The sequence below is a fragment of the Triturus cristatus genome, chromosome 1_1, assembly GCF_964204655.1.
Source record: "Triturus cristatus chromosome 1_1, aTriCri1.1, whole genome shotgun sequence".
NCBI lineage: Eukaryota > Metazoa > Chordata > Amphibia > Caudata > Salamandridae > Triturus > Triturus cristatus.
This window is the reverse complement of record NC_140579.1, coordinates 368,551,590-368,574,447: the sequence shown is the minus strand read 5'-3', so window position 1 is coordinate 368,574,447 and position 22,858 is coordinate 368,551,590. Positions and strand designations below refer to the sequence as shown.

The following is a 22,858-nucleotide window of genomic DNA, read 5'->3' as shown; positions in this document are numbered from 1 at the left end:
CGTGACTCGTGCCCGAACTCACCAGAAAAAGCAGCAAAGCTTGCCCGCGCACCCCCCACAAGCAACGCGATTCCAACCTCAAACCGCTATCTGGTTCTCCAGGACAATGACGCACAGCCTCAGGACCACACGGCATCTGAACCCGGGACCTCTTCAGGTCCCACAAAGCGACTACGAGTCCCTCCCATCATCCTGAAGAACTTTGCCACCCACAAGGTCCTCGTGGAGCTACTGGAGGAACACTGCACCTCGACCTTCACAATCAAGAACCCAGCAGGACCACGCCAAGATCATGCTCACCACACCGGAGGACTACAGGAGCGTGACCAGCATGCTTACAGAACAGAAAATGGAGTTACACACCTTTTCACTGACCGCTGCAAAAGCCCAGCGCTTTGTAATACGGGGGCTCCCAGCAAATGCATCCCTTGGGCACATCACTCAGGACTTATCGGAACTTGGACTTCCAGTCAAAAATATAACGCAGATCGCCTCTCCAGCGGACAAGAACAAGAAGTTTCCCCTCTATGTGGTAACCCTGTCGGCAAGCAAGGATGGGAAGCCAGCAGACCTCTCAACAGTCACACGGCTCTGCAGTTGCACCGTCACCACAGAAGCACCTAGAGGGAAACGAGGACCGGTCATGTGCTACAACTGCCAGAGCTTTGGGCACACCTCTGCTTTCTGCCACCAGAAGCCAAAGTGCGTACGCTGTGGAGGCGAGCACACCTCTAACCAAAGCACTAGGAACCGAGAAACCGAACCACCAATATGTGCTAACTGCACAGGACCCCACCCAGCAAGCTATCGCGGCTGTACCTACCTGCAGAAGGCAAAGAAGGATGGACCGCGCAAACCACCCCAACCACAAAAGACTTCTCCACACTCAACTGCAACAGACCAGGGACAAAGGAAGACTTACAAACCCGCATTGGCACACAGGATCCCAACCGGCAATCCAACCAACAGCCATAGCAACACGCGTGTGGATGGAAGAACATACGCAGAAGTAACAGGACCCAAACAGGACAGCCCACCACCAACACCAACACCACCACCACCAACTGCCCCAGCACCATCCTGTGAAATAGACTCAGCCATCAACTGGCAGGAACTCATCACGAAGATTGCGAAAACGGTCGCAGACATGAACATCCACCCTTTGGTGACAATGGTGGCGAATCTCATCGCCTGACTTTTCCACGGTGAAGAAAACACACGCAATGGCAGCAAAATCTAAAGGAAACTCCGTCTTCTTGATGTGGAATGCTAACAGCATTCAGAAGAAAACTGCAGAACTCCTGCACCTGATGGAAACCATGGATGTGAGTATAGCGCTTATCTCCGAGACCCATCTCCATGGAAGCCAGAAGCTCAACTTAGCAAACTACAGGGTGTACCGCACAGATCGCACCACCAGAACCAAAGGCGGAGGAACAGCGGTGATTGTCAGCACAAAAGTGAAGCACCACGAGATCTCACTACCACCAGTGGGGAGTATTGAAGCAACTGGCATACAGATCCAGACATCTGCAGGCTCCCTACGGCTGATTGCCGCCTACTCAGTTCAGTTTTAATTCACGTTTATTTGGACCATAGATCCATAAACAAAACAAACAATATTTAAAATTACATCTTAAAAAATTCATTCCTTTTAAAACGTTAAAATACATCTTAAAAACTCGTTTAAACGCTTTTTTAACCTAAGTTACACGTAATCTATTTGCTACAGTTCAGTAAGGGTATTCAAAAATACTTTCACTTTTTGCATAAACTTCCCTATAGCAACAGCAATATCTAAATTAGTCATTTCAGTTAACAGTGCGACAGCCTGCGTCCTAGTTTTTATCTCATATAACTTAAATAATGGTTTTAAGAACATGCATCGTAATTCTAAAAGCCTGTGGCAGTCTAATAATATATGTAACAAATCACAGTGTGTGTGCAAAGTGCAAGTACATCTTCCCATCTTGTCGATCATGGTGCTTTTTACCATATGGTTTGTATAACATGGGTTTACCCCAATTCTTACCCTAAGGACCTCCCTCCGTAAACCACAATCTGGTACCCTATCAATATAAGGGAAACATTGATTATCTTCCCAGGCAGTAATCATGAAATTTACTGATGGTTTAGTCCCAAGGTACTTTCGATCCTCTACAATAGATATTTCCTTCCCCAGCAATTTGAGGATCTTTTTATCAATCTTTACCACAGAATCGTTAGGGCCCAGGGTAACCTCCATCCTACGGAATAACTTCTTCATGGTTACCCTGGTCTCTTTTGCCCATCTTAACTCGCTTTTCTCTACTTCTTTTTTACACCATTGGGATACTTTTATGTTTCCATCGGCTTCTAACCGTTGCCAAAAGCGAAGCAGGGCCATACCAGCTAACATACCCCATGAAGTCAGTCCTAATTCCAATCTTACGGCCTGAACCATTGACGGTTGAGGGAGCGTAAATACGTTTTTAGAGTTTTTACCTTCCTCAAGGTCCCAGGTCATCTTCCCACTTAGATATATCAATTCAGAACCATACAGAAATTGTGGCGGTACCATAGCGGAATAAGCTTTTAACACTGGGCCATCCGACATTTCACCATATGCTTTGTTAAAACTTTTCAGGCCACTGATTGTTGTTGAGGATCTCAATTTTAATGCATCTAGATGGGTTTTCCACTTCATGCTCTTCTCAAACCATATCCCCAAGTATCTGTATTCGGAAACTGATTGCACCTTCTCGGCCCCTATCCACCAAGTAAAACCGGATTTCTTTCGACCAAAAGTCAAGGTTTTGGTCTTATTCATATTAATCACCAGTTTTTTCTTCAAACAATAAGCTTTAAAAGAATTCAGTTTCCTTTGCAGGCCCACTTCGGTCTGGTCCATAATTACCAGATCGTCAGCATAGAGTAAGCAGGCAATATGCTTCCCATCTAGTTTCGGGCTAGCCCCAATTGGTTCCCCTAAAATCGAAGGTAGATCTGCCAGGAACAAAGAGAACAACAGGGGGGCCAATACGCATCCCTGCCGTAGCCCATTTCCAATCTCTATTTTCTTGGATAAACTACCGTCTATATCTAGAATTATCTGGGCCCAATTTTTGGTATGCAGGATTTGTATCAAGCGTAACAGTTCATTTGGGATCCCATAGCTAGTTAGGTCCTCCCATAGCAGCTCCCGATCCACCAGATCGAAAGCTGCCTGGAAGTCTACAAAACAACAAAATAAATTTCCCCGTGTTTCCATTGACTTCCGTACTATTGCCCATAGCGCAAAACAATGATCTATTGTGGAATGACCGGCTTTAAATCCCCCCTGTTCTGGCGGGATGATCTGTTTTTCATCTGCCCAGTCTTTTAATAAATTCAATAATGCTTTTGCGAAGACCTTTTCCCCTATATCTAGGAGATTTATCAATCTGTAATTTTTCGGTAAATTATAATCACCCTTTTTGTGTATGGGTCTTATAATGGCACCCTTCCAACTTTCTGGGATAATTCCTGTTTCCAGGATTATTTGGAACAGATTTGTAAAAAGGTCCGCCCACCATTCCGGTCTTGTTTTTATTATTACAGCCGGTAAGTTATCTGGGCCTGCCGCACCGGTGAGCTTCAAACTGGCTATAATACTTTTTATATTTTCTGATGAAAAATATTCTTTTATGTCCTCTGACAACGGCGTCCAGTCAATAGCTCTTAGGTCCATGGATGTGAGTATAGCGCTTATCTCCGATACCCATCTCCAAGGAAGCCAGAAGCTCAACTTAGCAAACTACAGGGTGTACCGCACAGATCGCACCACCGGCGGAGGAACAGCGGTGATTGTCAGCACAAAAGTGAAGCACCACGAGATCTCACTACCACCAGTGGGGAGTATTGAAGCAACTGGCATACAGATCCAGACATCTGCAGGCTCCCTACGGCTGATTGCCGCCTACTCACCCCCAGGCAAGCTAAGCCCAAAGGACTTGGATGCTTTATTGGACCCCCGCATCCCAAAATCAATTGGCGGAGACCTAAATGCCAAGCACCAGTGCAAGGCACCAGGAAAGGACAGAATAGCCAACCAAGCCATCAAGATGCTCCCAGATGCCGCATTGGATCACCTTGTTGAGATATTCAACGCGTGTATGCAGCACCAGCATTTCCCTAACGCCTGGAAAGAAGCAAGAGTCATCGTATTCCCCAAGGCTGGGAAACCACTACGAGATCCTGCAAATTACCGCCCTATAAGTCTGCTATCTGGCCTATCAAAACTCCTCGAAAAAGTTATCCTTGCCCGTCTTGTGGACTTTGCGACAAGCGAAAACCTCCTCGCCAAAGAACAGTTTGGGTTCTGGAAAGACCACTCAACCAATCACCAACTCCTCAGAGTTGTGGACATCATCAGCCATGGATTCAACATCAGCAAGTCTACTGGAGTAGTCTTTCTGGATGTAGCCAAAGCATTCGACCGAGTATGGCATGAGGGACTGCTTTCCAAACTTATCAAGCTCAAGTTTCCAAGCTACCTGATTAAACTGCTGTCTAGCTACTTGTCAAAACGGACCTTTCACGTGGCGGTACAAGACGAATGCTCAACGTCACACCCAATCCTTGCTGGAGTGCCTCAGGGATCAATCCTAGGACCATTCCTCTTTAACATATTCACAAACGACATCCCCGCGGACCTAAAGAAGACTGATCTGGCTCTTTGCGCCGATGATGTTGCAGTCATCTCCCATTCCTTCAGCGAAAAGGAAGTGGCTAAGAACCTTGAGGCATCTGTGGAAATATGGATTTTTCTGGTCAGTTATGTCCCCTATCTTGGACCCCAACGGTTCTATGTGCATGTCACAAGTACATGTATGTTCCCTCCAGTTCCAGTTATGAAGACGCAAATACATGTGCGTCCACCGTCAACATGTCCTCTGTCAGATCCGCCATGAATAGGCCGGATATTCCATTCCTAAGTACGAAAGGCCACCGGCTTTATATGGTTCACTTATGCCATTTTACAGTCCAGGCAAGTAGGCCCAGATTCTGTCATCAAACTCTTCTTGCTTTCTGCCTCTGAAAGCTCCAGTTCGAGCCTGCATCTGTGACCATGAACTTTGTCTCATTCTCTGCGCGGCTCACGAAGCCTGACATCAGCCTATTCTCTGCCAAGAACTGTATTTCACCTTCGAATTATCTGCTTCCCCCTCAGCCGATGCATTCCTGCCTAGTAGTTTAAGTAAACATTCTTCCAGTTACCAAGCAAAGGGCCCGGCTTCTCTGTCCTCATGCAAGTAATTCATAGTCCTGTCACCATGGAATATTTCTACCCCCTCGCATTTAGTGTAGACACTTAGACGCTTGTACACGCACGCACAGTCAGTATAGAATAGATTCTGTCCGAGAGTCCTTCTTTTATGGATAACATAGTTCTTTAAACATAGGATGTTAGATATGATTTGGGATTAGGTTGACTTGACCCCCCAGACTTCTTGTCTCCACATGTAGAGCTAAATGTCAAGTCCCCTTCACCCCCTAGTTACACGTCAATTACACGTCATGCTGCTGCGCGCGCATCTATGCCAAGTATTATCTTATAGATCCACCTATAGGTGACATCACAACCAATTATGTTCCTTTTTACTCCTTGTTCCACCCATTTTCGGTTACGCAGACAACTCGTCATTTTCCTTATCAATTGTTACGCCTACTGCATTCGCTTCATTGTAATGTATGTACTATAAAAGTCATTTCATGTCAATAATGTATGTACTTCACTTCCTGAACCCCCGTGGTGATGGAACTTGGAGCATCCGATTATAATCGATTATTGGAATAAAGCCCATTCCGAACCTCTAATACCACGGATTCTGCCTCTCACTTTACTGAGCTATTTTATTATGTTTCTGTATCAAATCCAGTCCTGGTAAAGGAAAATTATTTACCACATGAATGGCGCCCGAATAGGGACACTTTCTCATCTCACGAGCCGGCGGTGAGTTGCAGGCCCGGTCCCCTGCCACAGCTGGACGGACAATAACGCGTACCAGCAGGATTTCCTGTATCTCCCTCCGGTCAAGCGGGGGCGACTGAGACTGCGATCAACACCCAGACGAGGCGGTGAGAAGTGCGAAGTATCCCGACCAGAGCCTAGCTGAGAGAGCAAGATCCGAGGTATACAGAGACCCACCAGTTCGAAGTCAAGTCCAGTGTCCGACGAGTCGAGTCGAGTCCAGTCCGGTTCAAGTTCAAGTTACCGAGGCCTTCCGTTTCCGAAGCTACCCGGTGAGTACCATTGCTGGGGAGGCATTTCTGACGTGCACATAGGTTGTGCCGGTCAAGACGGGTTTGGGTACACAAATCCGGTCTGCACTGTTTTAGCAGTGTATCTGTACTGTTTAGCAGTATATCAAGTATTCCGAAGTATCAAGAATTAAGCTTGGTGATTAGTTATGCAGACGATCATCATTGTTGTTTCAGTTAAAGGTTTAATGTTTAATGTTTAATGTGTTTAAAAACGTCCTGCATATTGTGGTATGAATGACTGTTCATTATCGTGTTTATTGTATTAAGTCTGTTCAAATTCAAGTATCAGGTCAGTTGGTCAAAATCAAGTATAAGGTCAGTTCTCAATATGCCGCTCTTTTCGAAATTAAGACAGATCACTACGAGAAAAGGGGTTCTCGAAGAAGCCGTTCCTATTCCTCCTAGGGACACTCCAGGGCACTTTATGTATCACAAACATGGCTTAGACGCTATATTATTTCTTGATTTATGGGTAGACTACACCAAGGGATTACCAGAAAGTCAGAGGTGGCCCACAGCGGGAACCTGGGATGCAGAGTGCATCATGAAAGTTGAGGAAGAGTTATGGAAAAGGAAGGTCAGACAGTCACAGAAAGACGCCGTTGAGTTATGGCGTAAAGAATCTCATAGACGCACAGAAAAAGCACGTAGACAGGAAGAAAAGAATAAAGAAAGTTCAAATAAAGTTCGAGAGAATCTATTAATTGAGGAAGGGATCCGAGTGAAATCAGAACAAGTAGATAGGCAAAGAAACGCCCTTATGAATGGTATGTATCCCCTTCTGGCCGAAGGATTACCTAAGGCTACTCCAGAAATACCAAAAGACTTGCCACCCCCATTGTTCCCAATAAAGGTACATCCTAAGGGGCATCCTAGAACCGCAGAAGATGTTTTTCTTTCCTCATATTTAGATGACGCAGCTCCCGAGTATGCAAATTCCGCCCCACATAGACCGCATATCAGGGAGGTTCAACGCCAAGATCCAGTGCCCGTATCCCTACAGCAACAAATCGAGTCACAAGTTCCGGCAAGCACATCTGTTTCTGCATCCGCTCCTACAGCTACTTCTATAGCTGTGTCCACACCTGTAGTTGCTGTGTCACGTTCGACGAATCCTTTCACGCCCGACACCCCAGATGGGGCTACGGGAGGTGCTAGCAACATTTTTTCTACGCCACCCAGAATAAATAAACTTACTTTTCAAGAGTCAGCACATCCACGTACACCGAAACTCATAAGTGCCCGTACGCTGAAGGAACTTCTTATAGATTGCAGATATGACCCTGTGCCCGGTAAAGAGGACGAAATGACCCTGGCATCATTGCGTATCAGACGAGCCGCAGTGTATTTAGGAAAGTTACCAGGAATGACTGAGCATCTAGATAAAATATATCATTTTGTCCAAACAGGGCGAGATCCAGAATGTATTAACAGAGCTATGGAATACCAGAAAGTAGAGATACAGGGGGAACTGTTACGTTTCCTCATAAACTGTGTGATCAGAAATCAAGACCGACCGGGGGTAGACCCGGACGCAATGAAAATTCTTACAAGATGGAGCCAGAATATATCAGAAGGGAGACATGATAAACAGAATTGTATAATAGCCATGTGCCGAAAGATCCGTAAAGAAATAGAACGCCTACACGAAGAGAGATTAGAGGTAGACGAGTTCGAACAAAGCGAGGAAGAAGGGTCAGGACTGCCCACCGGACAGTCGGACACCATAGCCTATGTAGGTAGAGGAAGATCTTGTAATAGTAATAGATGTCTTACTGACTCGATACGTCCGATATGTCCAGATAATAACAGGAATTTCCAAATACCTATAATTAATATAAGGTCTAACGAGCATTCGTTCCAAACCGCCGACAAACTACTCCAAGAACGAAGGGGTTATCATTTTCTCGATTCTATGGATGAACAAGATTTAGCCAGGGCAGCTGTCCATTGGGTGGACAGTCCCGGAAAATATAGTGATGATACAGTAGCACGCACATTTTTGAATCTCACCCCAGACGAACAGAGGTTAGCTGGGATTTATATGATTCAACAACTCATTATACTATATCGGAGTCAGCATTCGGACCCTGGTCCCTTACCTGACATATTGACCGAATTGCTTATGAATAAATGGAGAGGTTCAGGTACTAAATTAATTAAAGAAATTCTAGAATCAAGAAAGCAGTATATTCTTTTTGTATGTTCAGACCGTGTCTCATTGCCCGTCAAGAAAAGAACCACGTATCACATGGATAGACAGAATCCCTTACGAGAAGTACACCCAATAAAAGGCGAGGACAACGAGTTTAAGCGCGTATTTGTATATACGCCCATATCAAAAATAGAATTGTTACAAATGAAAAAAGTGGTACCCAGTCATGACAAAGATCCAGCGGGTTTTCACCGAGAAATTAAAGACATGCTACTCATGGGAGAGTATACCTATCCCGACATTATGACAATATTAAAGGTATTGATGCCTGCTGGTATTTATGAGAAACTCAAGGAAAAAGAGTGGGAGGTAGGAGACCAAAAGATAGAATGGTCAGTGTTAGAAGCAGAAGAAAAGGCCCGAACTGCAGGAGCAGGACTTGGGGATAAAACTAAAGCACTGCCAGGTTTATTAGTACAGGTACTGCCACGTTTATTAACTACGAAAAAGGAAGATTGGGGTACAATTTCAGCCTGTAAACAGAAGCAAGATGAAGACACTAGTGATTACTATGCCCGATTTGAAAAATGTTTTGGTATAAATAGTGGCATAAAAGCAAGTAGCGAATCATACCCACATCTGTTTGTAACAAAATTAGTAGAAAATGCCCTGCCCCCAGTAAAGAATAGAGTATTAAAATTCGAGAGTACCTGGCAAGGTAACACTCCATCACAAATGTTACAAATGTTACAGTACCATCACAATAGAATTAGAGAGGAACAAGAACATGAACACAGACGCATGAAAGACACGAAAATGAAAATGCTAGTTTCCCAGACAGTTCCAGCTGAAGGACATAAAAAGGGTATGACACATTCCGATTCAGCAGGACCTGTAAAAGGGACATGCAATTATTGTAAAAAGCCAGGTCATTACGTACACGATTGTCCAGTTTTAAAACATAATATCAGCATAGGTAAAACACAAGAAAGATCACGGCCATTTAGACAAGAGCAGAATGAACAAGGAGCCCCGCAGCATGCCCAGGCCATGCCAGCCGCACAACAGCCAGTACAGTTTGTGCCAGCTGCACCACCGTTGCCTGTTGCTGCCACACAGACAACAACACGACAAATGTATCAGACCGCACAGTATGAATATCCTGAGTATCAGCGTTACGCATGAACTAGCCTAGAGAGGGAAGTTGACTTACCCCTTATTGAAATCCCAGTAGATCAAGAAGGACCTTATGTACATAGTGAATTATTAGGCCAAGATAGAAAATTTCTACTCGATACAGGGGCAAGTCGAACGACCATAAAACGTAGTGAAGTTCCAGGGGCACCCCTCTCAGGCTCACAGAATATTTCCCTTGGTTTTTCAGGAAAACCTATTGTTAATGAAGTATCACAGCCACTGCCACTTACGATAGGACCTCTGACCCGAACTACAGATTTATTGCTTACTAAATCATGTCCAGAAAACTTGCTAGGAATAAAAACGTTGAAAGCTCTAGGAGCCATAATATGTTGTTCTCCGGAAGGAGTAAGGTTGTTTTTACGTGATTTTAAAGGTCACTATGTGTCTAGAGACATGGATCCCCGACTACAGACATTACCTACACATCTATGGGCACAAGGCCCTACTGATGTTGGACGCATGAATATTACACCATATCGAGTCACATTAAAGGCAGGAGTGGTGCTACCACGAATGCGACAATACAAGTTACCACCAGATGCTGTAGTGGCTTTACTACAAATCATTGACGAGCTCATTGCCCAAGGAGTAGTCGTGGAAACGGACTCCAATGTATGTAATTCACCGATAATTCCGATTCTTAAACGAACAGATCCTAAGGCCCCGCCAGTCTATCGATTGGTTATTGATCTGCGCGAGTTAAACAAATGCATTGTGCCACAATTCCCTGTGGTCCCAGATATCTCGTCATTACTGACAGCCATTGATTCCGAAGCAACATTCTTTACTGTAATTGATCTCAAGAATGCTTTTTTCAGCGTCCCAATAGATCCGGAAAGCCAATATTTGTTCGGATTTAGTTTAAATGGGCGTAGCTTTAAATTCTCACGCGCACCTCAAGGATTTACAGAAAGCCCCAGCATCTATAGCCAAGCACTGAAACGAGAACTCGATAGTATCCACATGCCAGTTAACACTGCTCTGCTCCAATACGTCGATGATTTACTGATCACCGCAAGAAGCGAACCAGAATGTGAAAAAGCATCACTGACAGTTTTAAAATTTCTAGCCGAAAAGGGGCACAAGGTGTCCCCTTCTAAGCTGCAATTCTGTGTCCAGCGAGTTGTTTATCTTGGACACTCGCTGTCCAAGGAGGGAAGACAGCTTACACCCGACCGCATTCAGTTAATAGCTAACATGCCAATGCCCAAGACACAAAAGGAAGTACGGGCTTTCATAGGCCTCACTTCATACTGTAGACAGTGGATCCCTCAGTATGCATTTCTAGCAAAACCACTCATTCAGTTGACAACACAGGAGGCAGCCACATCGACTGTTCTCCCTTGGACTCAGGAACATACACAAGCTTTTGAAAGCCTAAAGAAAGCTTTATGTCAAGCACCTGTTTTAGCAACGCCATGTTACAGAAAACAGTTTACACTCTTTGTTACAGAACGCGAAGGTACTGCCTTGTCAGTACTCACACAGGAACAAGCAGGAGCACACAAACCATGTGCTTATTTTTCTAGTACATTAGATCCCGTAGCTCAGGCTTTGCCTGCATGCCTGAAATCAGTAGCAGCGACAGCTTTAGCAATCAGACAAAGCGATGCCATAGTGTTAGGACATCCATTGACAGTTCAAGTACCACACGCAGTAGAGGTTCTTGTAAATAGAACGCAAACACAACACTTGACTATAGCGCGACTTACAGGGTATGAACTTACATTGTTTCAGCCACACATAGAAATCAGACGCTGTAACACATTGAATCCTGCCACACTTTTGCCAGTAACCGGAACAGACCCACTAGCTCATGACTGTATTGAAGTTATTACTATAACGACAAAACCCAGACAAGACTTAACCGATGTCCCATTGTCAGATCCAGACCTGACGTTGTATGTAGATGGTTCATGTATGAGAACAAGTACAGGAGAGTTAGTGGCCGCTTACGCAGTCACAACAGATACTGAAGTCATTGAAACTAATCGTATAAATACTTTGTCAGCTCAAGCCGCAGAGCTCATCGCTCTGACACAAGCCTGTATTCAAGCCACGAATAAAAAAGTCAACATATACACTGATTCACGTTATGCATTCGGAGTTGTACATGACTTCGGCGTGCTGTGGCGAGAGAGAGGTTATTTAACTTCCCACGGTGCCCACATTCAGCACGGACCCCTCATTCATGCTTTATTAGATGCAATACATCGGCCCACTGCAATATCAATTATGAAATGTAAGGCTCATACGAAGGTTACTGATATCATTTCCCAAGGCAATGATCTAGCCGACAGAACAGCTAAACAGACTGCTCAAACTCAAACCCCCGACATGACAAAGACAATAGTCCCGATACCGACACATTGTATGACAGTTAAAGATCCTACTCTTGACGTAATTGACATACAGACACATGCTACACAAGACGAAATAAAGAAATGGACTGAATTAGGAGGGATCCAAACGGACCAAGGATGGATGATGAAGGAAAAGTCTGTATGGTTCCTTCCTGATTCAATGGTCCAAGTTATAATTAACACTACACATAGTCCAGCACATCTCGGAGAAAAAGCTATGCTAGACAGCATTCAACACATTTGGTTCAATAAACATTTACGAGCAGCCGCAAAGCAAAAAGTCCGTACCTGTATGATCTGTTGTCAGTTTAACCCAGGAAAAAGCGTTCCCGTAGAACAAGGTGGATTTCATCCTCCTGATCACCCTTTTGAAGTGCTCCAGATGGATTATATCCAGATGGAACGATGTCGAGGATTCAAATATGTTCTCGTAGTCGTCTGCGCTCTGTCCCGTTGGACGGAGGCATACCCGGTTTCAGATTACACTGCCCCGACTACTGCCAAACAGTTGGTTCGAGAATTCTTCCCACGATACGGTTTACCACGTGTTGTCTACTCAGATAACGGCCAGCCGTTCTCATCCGAATTAATGAAACATGTTTCACTTCTGTTAGGATATCAGTGGAAATTCCACTGTGTCCGACACCCCGAGGCAGCAGGTCTCGTAGAAAGACATAACCAGATACTGAAAATCAGATTGTCCAAAATATGCAGAGAGAAAGGTGTCGACTGGGTAGTAGCATTACCAGTTGCACTCTTTTACATGAGAATGGTAGCACACTCTCGAACAGGGCTATCCCCGTATGAGGTGATCTTCGGCAGACCACCAAATATGTGGGGGACGCCTATTCCACGCAAAATAACTGATGTTGACTGTAATATGCTGACAGATTACTTGGCTTCCTTGATGTCTGCACTACAATCTTGTCGTTCACAGGTAGCTGCAGCCTTTCCCGACAACACTGAGGTGAAACCCCATGACGTAGTTCCGGGTGATATTGTATTTGTGAGAAATTTCGACCGAAAGACTCAGCTGGAGCCCAGGTGGAAGACACCCAAGTTGGTTCTGCTAACCACAAGGACAGCCGTGAAGATCGAGGGCCGCAAGGGCTGGATTCATTCAAGTCATATCAAGAAATTTCATGGACAATACTCGGGTATAGACATTGTGCCCTGCACTCCCTCACAGACTAATTCAAAACTTCCTTTGGTTGAAAAAACTGAAAATGAACTCTATAAAGCTAAATTGAGGCCTAGAACGTCAGACGGTTTGATTGTTTAAGTCCTCTCCTAGGTGAAGCGGTTGAATCTGTCTCTGACATGTATCCTCTAGACCTGAATCATGGTCAGTCGCGAAAAATGATGAAACGACAGGCGTATTGTAAATTACTGCGTAGCCATTGCATAGTGACATTAATAATCTTGTTTTTCTTGAGTCTTTTAATAATTACTGCAAGCATATTGTTGCACATATATTACCCTATTTCTAGACATGTTTATAATGTTACTGCTGAACATTCTTTTAGTGACTTACCTCCGCATGAATTGTCTTATAGACTTGCGCTGCGCAATAACACTTTCATTAGTATGTTACATCATTCCCATCAGACTAGTAATGCCACTAATTGTTGGGTGTGTGGTCGGCTCCCTCCCTATCAGAATTATGAAGGAGTCCTGCCATTCTTTCCACACCCATTTACACATAACGGCTCCTGTGGAGCATGGTTTAGTTTAATCAATTCCATAGATTCAGACACAGCTGTTTACCAAGATCAGTGGGTATGGGGAAATCTGAACCTAGTTTTACTCAAGGTCTGCTACCCTGACAAGGAGGGTCGCCCCAAAAGAACAGGAACTAATCTAGAAAATGAAGTATATGGATTAGGTAATTTTACACCTAATCCCATGATTCTAAATGTCATATCCGAAGTTGAACTAGTCTTACCCACCATGTCAGTATTCCCAGCAAAAGGGGAATTATGTGTAAGAAAGGTTGGTTCCATACATATGGGCCATAGTAAATGCACTACTATAGTAGAATTCAGTGATCAAGGCAAATCTTCATTTAGAGCTTATCACCACTCCTACTTTATATGTGGTCAGACTGCATATATGCGTCTGCCTCCAGACTGGGACGGTACCTGCTACATTGCATTCCTTTTGCCACCTGTTTTTCTAGCTCCTCCGGATTATTACAGAAATATTCATTTAGTACACAACAGAGAGCGGAGAGATCTCCCAATTGTCGATTATACTGAAACAGCATGGGAGAAATACACAGATTTCAATAAAGGCATCTTTCCCTATATAGGTACTGTTACTAATAGTAAACTGATACGTAGATTAACTAGAACCCTTGAAGCAGTAGTGAATGAAACTATTTCCGCCCTAGGCAATTTAACAGAAGAGCAGTCTGCTATGCGGATTGTTGTGCTTCAAAATCGTCTTGTCCTTGACGTCATCCTGGCTGATAGGGGCGGAGCTTGTAGGGTCATCGGATCAAGCTGCTGCGTATTCATACCAGAAAATTCGCCATCAGTATATAAAGCCATAACTCGCCTTCATAAGATTGTAAACCAGATACACCAGAACCCAGGCACTTGGACTTGGTCCAGTTGGTTTTGGAGTGTGATATCAGCCTGGGGATGGAGAGTTCTATCCTTCCTAGGTATTGGCCTTCTCATACTATTCAGTTGCTGTCTATGTCTACAATGTGGACCAGCGATCTGTGGTCTGTGTGCCACATCATGTATTCCACCACCAAGATTTCATTCGTCACGGAAGAAGAAAGAAGAACAAATGATGTTATATTAACAGATCAATGGATTAATGAAGATTGATATCTCTTAACGGGCAAGTAGGGGACAAGGAGGGAATGTGGAAATATGGATTTTTCTGGTCAGTTATGTCCCCTATCTTGGACCCCAACGGTTCTATGTGCATGTCACAAGTACATGTATGTTCCCTCCAGTTCCAGTTATGAAGACGCAAATACATGTGCGTCCACCGTCAACATGTCCTCTGTCAGATCCGCCATGAATAGGCCGGATATTCCATTCCTAAGTACGAAAGGCCACCGGCTTTATATGGTTCACTTATGCCATTTTACAGTCCAGGCAAGTAGGCCCAGATTCTGTCATCAAACTCTTCTTGCTTTCTGCCTCTGAAAGCTCCAGTTCGAGCCTGCATCTGTGACCATGAACTTTGTCTCATTCTCTGCGCGGCTCACGAAGCCTGACATCAGCCTATTCTCTGCCAAGAACTGTATTTCACCTTCGAATTATCTGCTTCCCCCTCAGCCGATGCATTCCTGCCTAGTAGTTTAAGTAAACATTCTTCCAGTTACCAAGCAAAGGGCCCGGCTTCTCTGTCCTCATGCAAGTAATTCATAGTCCTGTCACCATGGAATATTTCTACCCCCTCGCATTTAGTGTAGACACTTAGACGCTTGTACACGCACGCACAGTCAGTATAGAATAGATTCTGTCCGAGAGTCCTTCTTTTATGGATAACATAGTTCTTTAAACATAGGATGTTAGATATGATTTGGGATTAGGTTGACTTGACCCCCCAGACTTCTTGTCTCCACATGTAGAGCTAAATGTCAAGTCCCCTTCACCCCCTAGTTACACGTCAATTACACGTCATGCTGCTGCGCGCGCATCTATGCCAAGTATTATCTTATAGATCCACCTATAGGTGACATCACAACCAATTATGTTCCTTTTTACTCCTTGTTCCACCCATTTTCGGTTACGCAGACAACTCGTCATTTTCCTTATCAATTGTTACGCCTACTGCATTCGCTTCATTGTAATGTATGTACTATAAAAGTCATTTCATGTCAATAATGTATGTACTTCACTTCCTGAACCCCCGTGGTGATGGAACTTGGAGCATCCGATTATAATCGATTATTGGAATAAAGCCCATTCCGAACCTCTAATACCACGGATTCTGCCTCTCACTTTACTGAGCTATTTTATTATGTTTCTGTATCAAATTCAGTCCTGGTAAAGGAAAATTATTTACCACACATCACTCAGCAGACTCTCCGAATGGCACAGCGACTGGCAGATCACCCTGAACACAAGCAAAACCACAGCAACATTATTCACCAGGAAGCTGAACAGAAAACACCCAGCGATCCTCCTCAATGGGGATGAGATCAAATGGGAAAACAGCAGCTCCTACCTGGGGGTGACTCTGGACTCTAAATTCACATGGAGACACCACATAGAGAAGACCTGCAAGAAAGCAGCAACAAAACTGTCTGCATTATACCCACTCCTGAAGACCAAGTCGATGCCCTTGTAGAGCAAGGTGCGAGTAATCACCGCAATAATTCGACCAACCATGACGTACGCTTCACCAGTTTGGAGTGGCTGCCGCCCGCAGCATCGGAAAGACCTGCAGAGACTACAGAGCAGGGCCTTACGGATTGCTGCAGGTGCTCCAATCTTCACAAGAACAGCAGACCTCCACAAAGACCTAGGCGTTGAGATGTTGGACGACCATCTCCGCAAACTCAACAGGACATTCTACAAAGGATTGGATCAAAAAGATAACCCACTGATCATGAAACTTGCAGACATTTCTACAAACCCATTTGACCGCTACCCGAGGTCCATCGAAGCGCTAACCTTGTGAAACTGAAACAGCAACACAGCATCCAAAAACTCATCACTGCCTGAGGGCAAATCGCCCCGGCAGGTACCCAAAACTCATCACTGTCAGAAGGCAACCGCCGCGGCAGCCATCAAAAGCTCATCACCGCCAGAAGACATTTGGCAGACGAATACAAGACTTTGCGATAAAACTTGCAGACACTTCCGCAAACCAAATTGACCGCAACCTGCGGCCTATCACAGCGCTGAACTTGTGATCCAACCTCAACTGTGACAAAGCGTCACACATCAATAAGACAACCTAAACAGCGACTAAAAAACTCAAAATGAATGTGAAGTAATGAGGCTATCGCCTCGGTATCCAAAAACTCACCGCTGTTAGATGGAATCTGACAGGCGAAAACAAGACACACGGAGCGATGTGACCAGCGTCTCTGTTTGGAAACAAACTGTTGTCGCCCCCATCTCTCCTATGAAGTCGTGATACTACACCACCATAAAAGGGTACTTTTGGGTGCGTTCAGATAAAAAGGACAGTAGAAAGTAGAGTAACTTGGCACATTAATACTTGTTTGGTTACCGTTTCACTGCCCCAAAAAAATTTAAAGCAACTCCCCTGGGGCTTGCTATACAAGGTTACAAGATGATTCAATGCCATCGATGACGTACTGCTCCAGCCCTTGGGATTCCCTTAATAACTGCATGCACGGTGAGACTTTTAGTCTTAGTTCTCTTCGACGAATTTAGTCGCATTATTGCAACGATTTGTTTAAAAAAAATGCCATGACAGGAATATTCTGTCCCCTAACTTTACTTTTTATGTGCATGGCACGTCCGGATTGTGCCTCTCTACTTTAAATTACAACTATGCAGATTAAGCAATTTAAAACCAATTACTTGCTCAAGCACGAATGGAGATGGTAAACGTGTATTTGTTAAAAAAAAAAAAGACCTTTGTTGTTACCCAACTTAAGGGTACTCGTTTTATCGACCTCAGAAAAATGAAAGGCTGAGTGGACCCACAGGCATTTAAACCTGTGATCACGAGGTCGAACGCAGGCCTCTACAGTGTAACATTAGTCTACTGAGCGACCAGACCAGGAAGGTCGACGCCTTCAGTACTCAGGCCAGTCCTGGAAACGAACAAGCTACCGAGCTATCCCTGTACAAGACTTTACACCGCTTCTAAACTGCAGAAGGCAGCCGACCCTCCTCCGCGACTGGGCTGCTCCGTTCCTGCTCCTCAAACAGCTGTTGTGCGTTCCTTGTTTGAACAGAGAGTTCATTGGGTTCCTGCCAGTTGCTGATGCAAGAAACACGGCTGTTGGTGCAGCATTCGAACCCTGCTGCCGCTCCACTTCGACGGCTGGCCATTTTCTAAAGAAAACTTACCCTGTGTCCTTGATGCCACATAGGCCAAACCCTGAAAAACAACTGGAAGCAAAGCATTAGACTTTCTCGTCCCCATACCTGCAGGGTACCTACCCTGTGTGTAACTGCAAAAGCTGGTGCTCCAGTAACTATCATTGTTCCCTCAAATGGGAACTCAGACCGCTAGTGAGTTTATTGATTATGTTGCACAAACAGTTTGAGTAGATACTGCCCGGCAAGAGAAATACAGTCACAGTTATATGCACTAGTGCTTTGGGGGGGTTGCTCCTTTGTGCCTGGCTGTTTCCAGACCCTTCGCCCAGCACTGGGCGCACATTTCTGCTTGGGAGTGGGGAGCTTCTTTCCGCCACAACCCTCCTGTCCTTGTTCATGGTGCACATCTAGAAACGGATCCCATGACGCCCCCCCCACCCCCACATCTGTAAATTTGCGCGTTACACACGAGGCGCTGGGGCAGGCATTGCATTTTACTGTCCGCCTCCCTCCCCATGCACATTAATAGCCCTAAAATGTGTGTACGTACGGGGGGGTAATGCATCCAGAATTCTGGGAGGTGGGAGCATGCGAGTATCTTACGTGCACGCACTGTATGTATTTAATTATAATGAAAAAACATTCGCAGAGTTCCATGTTGCTACCGGTGGTGGAGGTTAATCACTAGTGAATCTGATTTAATGCCCCGCCGCGTGCTGATTCTCAAATGTGGGGAGGTCCTTCGGGGGTTTATGGTTATTCCTGCATTCGTATGGTGTGGGAGTTTGCCGGTGTTTTTTCATTGTATGCCTTCCTGGCTTTTTTGGGGAACACCACCCATCTCCTAGCAGCAAAAAAAAAACAAGCATTGGCGTAGCCAATAGGTCTCGCCTTTGGGACCTTATAAGTGTTTAGCCCTGCAACAGTTGCATAACTAAATACTTATAAGGTCCCAAAAGCGAGACCTATTGGCTATGCCAAGCGGCCCTGCGGCAGCGAAAGTGATCGCGATCACGATCAAACATCAAAGCGGCCGCGAAAGTGAAAGTAATCGCGGTAAAGCGCGTCGCGCGCGCCCGCGCAAATGCACTGTAGCTCTAGGCTGGCCTGGTAGCACTTTTTGGAGCTCTCACAAAAAGTCTCGCCAGACCAGCGCATGCGCTGGGTCAGGCGAGACCTAAAAAGAATATGCTGCAGTGGAGGTCGGTGGGCTGCCTACGTGCCTGGGGGCTCAGCTGTGCCATGTGGAACGCGAGAACATGCTGACCCCTGCCTCTCAAATGGGCGCCAGTAGCAGGGTGGACAAGACGTGGGTGCAGCGTGTTCACCCCTTCGGGCTCTCCTCATAGGGTCACTCGCCCTCGCCGGAGACTCACAAGTGCCCTGGCTACCGTGTAATGTGTGTGAGGCGGTCGCTCCAGCGTGTACACGGCGTGCTCAGCGCGTGGCCAGCCCCCATTGTCAGGACTCCACGTCACGATGGGGGCGGGTCCGCCTGCATTATAAAGATGTGGCTAAGACTCGAGAAACAAACACAGTTTGGACTTTAAGAGATACTGAGACAGCTGACAGTAGCCTGGTCTTCACGAGGCCCACCCGGGTTGCAGAATCCAAGACAGAGCGAGCGAGGTCAGATTTTCAGGTTACGAACGATTGTCGGAGATCTCTGGCTGAAACTGCTGCAGACCTGTTTTCTGGTTTGAAAGCGCACAGCACACTACAAAGGTGAGTTACAGAAAACACCCGTTTTCATTTTATAGTTGGTTAGCGAAAATGTTGTTCATTTGAAATAGATGATCTTGAGAGCTATAGATAAATAAACATAGGTGTCCACACGTCTCTCCCTCCCACTCGTACTGTTGGATGTCTTCATGCCCAGCAGAGATATCAAAGAGCTGTTACTGTTGCAGGAATTGACTGACCGAAACTTGGTAGCTCAACGTTTGGGTTAAACAACTTTAAACAAACTTTTCGTAATTTTCAAAAGTTAATGTTACTAAAAGTGTTAGAGACAAGCGTGCAGCTATTTAATCATTCTGTTGATTACCTGCGTTGCTTATGAACATGCAATTTTTAACTACCTGACGGTTTTTATGCAGTCCGTAAAGCTGCAGGACATGTCTCTGCCATCATAGAGCAATGTTTACAAAGTGACTGCTCCAAAACAAAAAATAATGTGTACACCCAGTTTCAAAATGTAGAACTGCCTTTAAACAGTGGCCAAAATATCAATCTGTATGTGTTGCACATGCAGAGAAGAATGTAAGCTCCCTAGTGAGGATATATTTAAGATTTCTGATGTTCCTATTGCTGCTACACTTGCTATGAACTCCCACACTGTAAGCCTTGCATTAGGGCTGGATGTATTGCTCACCTTGAGCCACCAGACGGCTCTGAGTTCTGTTCTGGGCTAGCAGAATTGTTGAGCATCTATAGTTTCTGTAGCATTCTGCTTCTTGTAGTTTTAAGTTTTCCGCTGAATGGGGGAATATAACTATCAGAATGTAAAGTTAAAAAAATAAGTGCTTGATGAGGTGGTGGCCTCTAGCACTTTTGCGATTTTTGGGCATGGGATATTATTTTATTGCTACAGAATAATTCTGAAGTGGTGTGCCGATCATGCAGTGACCTTAACCACGCTTTACCTTGTGTTTCACGCAGAGCCCCTCGGAGGTACAATGGAGGTCATACACGAGCTGATCCCCTTTGCCAGGGAGATGATGAGCCAAAAGCCAAACCGGAAGATGGTGAAGATGTACCTGCTGGGCAGTGTACTGGCCTTCTTTGGGGTGGTCATTGGGCTAGTCGAGACTGTCGTGAGCCCCTTCACGTCTTCAGAACGAGAGCAGGAAGAAGAGGAGAGGGTGGTCCCCAACACGCAGCTGGTACCGAGACCCCCACAGCAGACGGCCGAGGTGATCTTGGAGAAGAGCCCCTCCAAGCCGGAAATTGGAGTCAGGAGCCCGGCCACCAGGGGGCATGCTTCTTAGGGAGTACACAGGGGTGTCTGCAACCGCCCCACCAATCTGACGACGAATAAGACTATTGGACTATGCCTGAACCTGGAGACTGAACAAGGCCTACTAGGTGGGCTTGGCACAAAGACTTAATTGCTGCTGTGCAGCAGTTGCACAAACTGATTCTGCCAAGGTGGCACTGAAATACGTGAGAGTATGCAAACGCCTGTACATTTCATTTTTATTACAGATTCATTTATTTTGCACTCAATAATAAATATTTTATTTTGTATACCTTTTGCTCGTCCTTGTCAGTGTATGCGGTGAGAGTTTGGGGAAGGGTTTTGCTTCTTGCACGTCCTCACCCAAAAATATCCCACCAGTTTTGCTGGCCCACGGTCCGAGCTCCACATTATAATTAAGAGGTGCAGAACTAGTTCTTGCCAATGAGCTTTCTATTATGGGGCCTGTAGTTCCATTTTTTTCTTGTAGTTTATTGGTCTGCGAGTGGCATCATGTAAATTACGACTGCCTAGGAACTAGTGAAGGATCCGAGAGGGCACAATACACCTGGTTCCAAAATAAAAAATGGGGAAAAAAACTTGACCAGAAGATCTGTGCACAGCTGATGTGGGGGAACCTCAGGTTCGTACTTCCAACGTGGCCTTCATGACATTTCACGTACTTATGTTTGACCCATCACATTTATTTCCACTGTCTGCCAAGACTCTCCGAATTCCCCAGCGACTGGCTCTTCCCCAGACCTACCTGTCTTTGGACACAAGTTACAATTTCTAGGCCAGTATGCCCCAGTTGTCTTGGCTTCGCTATACAATTATATCAGGGGGTTACTACACACCAATTTTCCTGTGCTCAACAATGTGTTCATATGTACTGGGAGAGATGCCTCAATTGGGAGTTTCTTTTTGGTCGGAAAGTGGGAAATACAATCACGAGGGAGGAGTCACATTGGGTGATCAGATTTTGAGGACCAAAAACCGGGACAGACCAGAAATAAAGGTAGGACTAATCACTAGTCTTACTTCTGTATCTAGCCTGTCCCAGTTTTGGCGCAACCTAGTAAATATGTGCTTATATATATATATGGTAGGCGTGTAAATGTGTGTGTGTACATACACACACATATATATATATCATATATATTGACATGGTTACATTTGCTTAACATTATCGATGGCAGGATCTCCACCCTGTCAGCCTTGTGCTGGGAGCATGCAGCCGAACTCCTCTTGTGCTGCCTGACAGAAAATAATAACCCAATGTTTTTTTCAGTATTCTAGGGCATCTCTTTACAAATATCTGACCTTTCTCCTAAAAACCGGGACACGTATTTAAAATGAAGGAATGTCTGTGCCGGTGTTGTGTAATATCTGGTATCCCCTCGAGATCTGGTATCCCCTGCTCTTCGGAATTCTCCGGACGTCCTGCCTATTGGGCAGCTCGGACGAGCCCCCAGCAGCCCCGCCCACCCCAGGAGAGAGGAACCTCGGCTCCAGCAGGCAGAAGGAGCTGCGCGCCGAGCAGAGCTGCAGATAGAAACGCACGCATTGCAGTTAGGTGATTCTTAAACAGCCATTGAATCCCTTACGTCTTGGAGACAGGCGAGAAAATAATTCATGGTTCTGAAATTAGCTCCTATTACAATTCTTTTCTGGGCCATTTCCAACTGCTGGCTAAACAATTACGTTCGCAGATGCAGAGTTCTTTTAGGAAGCACGATTAAAAAGTGATTTACAGTAAAATCTTTATTGAAATGTTATTCGAGTTTATGTGCGCTAATATGTATTGTGTGTCTGAGAAACATCATGTATGCCTTTGTGCCATTTTCATCGTGAGCTGTGGAGGGCACACATGTTTGTATATACTTACTTTAGTTCAAGCACA

The 22,858-nt window shown here is 45.1% G+C and overlaps 1 protein-coding gene across 1 annotated transcript; it reads left to right on the top strand.

Annotated features, from left to right (window-relative positions):
- Nucleotides 1-19,582: 19,582 nt before the first annotated feature.
- On the top strand, nt 19,583-21,249 carry LOC146870230 (G0/G1 switch protein 2-like). The gene is made up of 2 exons (XM_085599656.1): nt 19,583-19,721; nt 20,658-21,249. The coding sequence occupies exon 2, from the start codon at nt 20,675-20,677 to the stop codon at nt 20,984-20,986; it is 312 nt and encodes a 103-aa protein (XP_085455782.1). The 5' UTR covers nt 19,583-19,721; nt 20,658-20,674; the 3' UTR covers nt 20,987-21,249.
- Nucleotides 21,250-22,858: the final 1,609 nt, after the last annotated feature.